At 36.9% G+C, this 5,034-nt stretch overlaps 1 protein-coding gene across 1 annotated transcript in view; it reads right to left on the reverse strand.

The window, feature by feature from the left end:
• Positions 1 to 687: 687 nt before the first annotated feature.
• LOC107744729 (ribonuclease inhibitor-like) overlaps positions 688 to 5,034 on the reverse strand; it is a gene marked incomplete at its 5' end in the record, with an annotated part of 26,054 nt that continues 21,707 nt past the window's right edge. The window contains 7 exons of the mRNA XM_016558549.1: positions 688 to 708; positions 740 to 809; positions 1,115 to 1,285; positions 2,145 to 2,318; positions 2,454 to 2,624; positions 2,801 to 2,974; positions 3,121 to 3,291. Of these exons, the coding sequence (XP_016414035.1) occupies positions 688 to 708; positions 740 to 809; positions 1,115 to 1,285; positions 2,145 to 2,318; positions 2,454 to 2,624; positions 2,801 to 2,974; positions 3,121 to 3,291 (952 nt within the window). The remainder of the gene's footprint in view (positions 709 to 739; positions 810 to 1,114; positions 1,286 to 2,144; positions 2,319 to 2,453; positions 2,625 to 2,800; positions 2,975 to 3,120; positions 3,292 to 5,034) is intronic.

Consider the following 5,034-nt stretch of genomic DNA (forward strand, 5'->3'; position numbering starts at 1 on the left):
CTAAAGTTAGCATTTTCCAAGATCTCCTACTGCACCTTTAACAACATCTATTATTCTTTGGAGCAGCTGCCTGATTGCCACCTCTGACACACACAACTGATGAGATGACAGAAGCAGCAGGCGGCTGTTGTTCAGGTTCATCTCTTTCAGGATGGTTTTGGAGGAGAGAACAGTAGCTAGAACTGAACAGCTTTTCTCTGTCAGCTCACAATTATTCAGCCTAAATGCAAAAAAAACAAAAAAAATTATTTAACACAAATTAGAACCATAGGTCTTTATACAGTGGGCCTCATTTATGAAAAAATGTACTCACTTGAGTATCTTCAGCTCACACACAGGATTCTTTAGTCCCTCACAGATCTCTTTGACACCTGAGTCCAGCAGACGGCTGTTGTTCAGGTTAATCTCTTTCAGGATGGTTTTGGAGGAGAGAACAGTAGCTAGAATTGAACTTTTCTCTGTCAGCTCACAATTATTCAGCCTGAACACAAAAAGCAGCATTATTTATCTGCTCCACATGTAACTGGAAGTCCTTTATAATGACTAAACACAGATGTTATAATATATAAATCATGTTCACTCACTTCATTTTCTCCAGTTTGCTATGAGAGTCCATCAAAAGAGCAGAGAGTTTCTCCCCATCCAGGTCTCCTAATTTATCTTCACTCAGATCCAGTTCTTTTAGTACTAATGGGTTTGTACCCAGTACTTTAGTGAGGTGCTCGCATGCTTCCTGTGCTAATGGATTTCCACCCAGAACTTCAGTGAGATACTCACACGCTTCCTGTGCAGCTGGACTTTTCAAAAACCTAAAGGAAGTAGAACTTAGATTAGATAGTCATGCTATAATTTGATGTCATCCTCTCATCCTCCTTATGGGTCCAGTGTAGTATTAATGTCATAGTTATGATAACTGCCTCCAGTTCAACTGAGAAAGTGTAAGAAACTTGAGTTCCAGACTCATAAAATTCAGTCGTTTACTGGTATTGAATTTAAGTTCTACTTCGTGTCATTTTAATTCATAATTTAATTATCCATTTGTCTCCTCTACATAGTTGCACAGCTGTGACTCAATGTCTGTGGCTTCTTTGAAATATTTGAAGTCAATTATCACCTGATGGTCTGTAATTTACAGCATCCACCCCACTGTAAATCAATGAGCACCTCCACTCCTGATTGTCCGGGATAATTTCCTCTAAGATCCAGCTCTGTCAGGTGTGAGTTTGACTTCAGAGATGAAGTCAACGTTTTATATCCTTCTTCAGTAATACTACAATCTGAAAGTCTGTATATAAAAAAAGATTGATTTAATGATATCACCTGCTTCATTTAAATTTCTAAATATTTCATATAAAATTTTGTTGTAAGCTGTCAAAAAAAAAAACTGGAATTAAAATTACATTTTAGTCTCCATAGTCATCTAGATTGTTTATCATTTGATATACCAAATATACATTTTGTAATGTATTCTGTATCTTTGTGATTTTGTGAACTTAGCTGGTAATTTTCCTCTGTCCCTGTTTTGTGTGTTCCCCCTCATTACTTCCTGATTGTTTGCACCTGTGTCTTGTTAGTCTAATGCTGTGTTCACGCCATATCGTAATTCTGAGATGAGAACACGTGCCAATCTACTCTGAATTATGTGTTTCTATGGCAAAACTATCAACGGCAAAGCCCTCACGTGCTCCTGAACTCGCAATTACAACTTGTAAACTCGGAATGTTCTGAGAGTTACGACTTGGATCAGTGACAGCTGTACCACGTGTCCGCCAGGTTAATTTTGGCGCTACTTAGGCACTACCTCTGAGTCCAAGAACATGGAAAGCTATGGGTAAAATGTCACGTGTAGTCATCTCGGAATTACGGTAATTACAACATGGCGTGAACGCAGCATAATTCCCCCTGTGTATTTAAGCCTTTATGTTTTCTGTGTTAATTTTCTGTTGTTGTCCATTGATGAAAGTACTGTTGGTGTTCTCAGTTCTGCTCAAGCTTCTCCCATGTCACCTTGTTTTTTTTTCTTCTTCTTTTTTTGTTAATATTACATTTTAGTGAATCAAACAAAAGCACAAAGATACAGAAAACATTACACATTAATAAATGTATATTCACACACAGACATGTACATAAATGAAAATACACACTTCAGTTTCTCTAATCTGCATTGTGCATTTTCCAACAGAGGACAGATTTTCTCAATTCCTGTGTTTCGTAGTTTATTTCCACTCAGATCCAGCTCTATCAGGTTTGAAGGATTTGAATTAAATGCTGAAGTCAGAGCAACACAACCTTCTGCAGTAATGCTGTTATTATTCAGCCTACAGAGAAAGAAAACAAAGACAGGAAACAGTATTCAGTTTATCTCAAAACCTTCTTTAATAAACAACAATGACAGTTTTAATACAAAACAAGTGAAAATATAACATCAAAATAATGATGTATTCAATACTCACATCAGTGTGTTGAGTTTACAGTGTTTATCCCGCAGTAGAGCAGCAATCTCATCCATTTGTTTGTCTCCTAGCTTCTGTTCACTCAGATTCAGTTCTCTCAGGAGTAACGGGTTTTTACCCACAATTCCAATCACAAAATGACAGGCTTCACCTGCAGCAGGACCCAAAAACCTGCAGAATGGAAGATGAAGCAGGATTAAATTCAGTTCTATACTAAACTTGGCATAACGGAAAAATCTAGAAATTACTGCTTAAAACCTATATTAAAACTTTTAATACAAATCACCATTAACAATAACAACAGATTACTGTATTAGTGAAATATGTTTTCTATTTCATCATCTCACCTCAGTGTCTTCAGTTGACAGTTTGGATCCTGTAGTAAATCATTGAGCTCCTTCACTCCTGATAGTCCAGGATCATTTCCTGTGAGATCCAGCTCTATCAGGTGTGAAGGGTTTGATCTCAGAGCTGAAGCTAGGGCTTTATAACCTTCTTCAGTGATACTGCAGTCTGAAAGACTAGAACAGGAATGTAAATGTAACATTCAGATTAATTGATTATTCTAGAATTGTTCTGAACAATCTAAATCCATTAAAGGAAACATTTTGTGAGATGGAAGCAAACCAAAAAAAAGGACCTTTAGTATGTCAGGCATCAAACTCACCTGAGTTTCTCTAGCTTACAGTTCTCTTTCAGTCCATCAGAGAGCAGCTTCACTCCTGAATCCTGCAGATTATTATTGCTCAGATCAAGATCCCGCAGACTGCTGAAGTCTGAACTGAGAACTGAAGTGAGAGCTGAACAGCTTTCCTCATTTAGATCACAGTTACTGAGCCTGAAAATAATAATAAAAAATCAATATTGTGGATATATAACTGTACCACTATTGTAGGAAGCAGAGGTGTTGAGAGTGAAGCAGCACCAGAGAAACCAGCAGATTACCAAAGAAATTTGATCATTAATGTATTTTTTCCCCAGCCTTTAACAAACATGTTGGATGGGTTGGTAGGGGCGGACTTACCAATTAGGCAAAGGTAGGCGACCGCCTTGGGCCCCCAAAAGCCAAGGGCCCCCTAAAATGCTTTTCATATAGGATATGCGCATTAAGCACTGACACGCGAACGGTTGCTGTTTACGGTGTTTGTTACCACGACAACCGTCCGAGTCTGTGGCGCCTGCAGGTGTACGGCTGTAAGCACTGTGCGTACCATGAGCGCTCAGACTGACCTGAGATTTGTTATATAGGCCTCTGTTATTATAGGCCTGTGTCTCCCGTATTACTGTCGACTGAACCAGCCATGCCATTAATTATGAATTTATTAGTCTTTTGCATGCCAAAGGCTATTTTACAAATGGGAATACAACGAATTCATGACAATGTTTACATTCAAGCTACCTGTAAAATTTATAGTGAAAAGTACTTTAAAAGCGTCTGAAATGCAATAAAGTAATTTTAAAGCTATTTTTAAAGCATTTGCTGCATGGATAAAAAATAGGCTTATAAATAATTCACATATCATACAAAATTGCATTGCAGCAAATCCTTTAAATTTTAAGGGATTCAGAACAGAGCAACATAAAATTGTACGGAATTTATATACAGAATTATAAAATAAAATGCAAATTATAATCAGGCCTGTTTTAGGCTTTTCCTTATTTTTATATTTTAGACATCCATCAATTATGGTGATGAAAACAATGACTTGCGATCTCCTCATTGGATGTGCCTTTAGAGAGAAATGCATGGATTATAATAATGAAAATGAAAATATCTCATAATGAAAGAGTTTCTATTTTCGATTTGAATTATTTCGTTTTAAAGTAATCATTTAAAGCTTTCTATATATTTTTTATCATGTCTGTGAGGCAATTCGCTGAGTTTAGGTTCATCATTGTGAAGCGTTCCTGTTCAAGCCCGAGACGGCAGAAAGCGTTTGTTTTCTTTATTTTATAAAAGCACAACGTTTTGTTGATATTGTGAGTGCACACAAATAAAACTACCGAAATTTGCCTGTCGAATATTATACATCGTATTTTTAAACAGATTGAATATTTAGGAAGTGAATTCTGGAAGGTGAATATGAATTATTTAATTTTTAATTATGAAAATATGTGTGAAATATTTTGAATTGAAATATTCACAGTTTAAATAGACAACTATGTTAAATTTCAGGACCTAAAAATGCAACCCCTGGAAATACAAGGAATTAAAATGCAAGCACTGTTAATGCAATACATTATTTTTTCAATTAGTGCTATTCAACGTGCTTTTTTTGTTTCAAAGACATATGGCATTATTTTTCTTCCATAGAAGCGCTTCCAATCATTGTGTTCTTGTTAGCAATGGTTACCGCCAAAGAAACACTTGTAGCCATCATCGCTTTGCATCAAAATGGCCTCACATGCAAGGAAATTGCTATAAAGAATATTGCACATGAAAGAACCATTTACCGGATCATCAAGGACTTCAAGGAGAGAGGTTCGACTGCAATGAAGAAGCCTTCAGGACGTCCCAGAGTGTCCAGCAAGTGCCAGGACCGTCTCCTCCTGAGGAGTCAGCTACGGAATCGTGTCACCA

Source organism: Sinocyclocheilus rhinocerous, unplaced genomic scaffold, assembly GCF_001515625.1.
Source record: "Sinocyclocheilus rhinocerous isolate Xijiao unplaced genomic scaffold, SAMN03320098_v1.1 scaffold7460, whole genome shotgun sequence".
Classification (NCBI taxonomy): Eukaryota; Metazoa; Chordata; class Actinopteri; order Cypriniformes; family Cyprinidae; genus Sinocyclocheilus; species Sinocyclocheilus rhinocerous.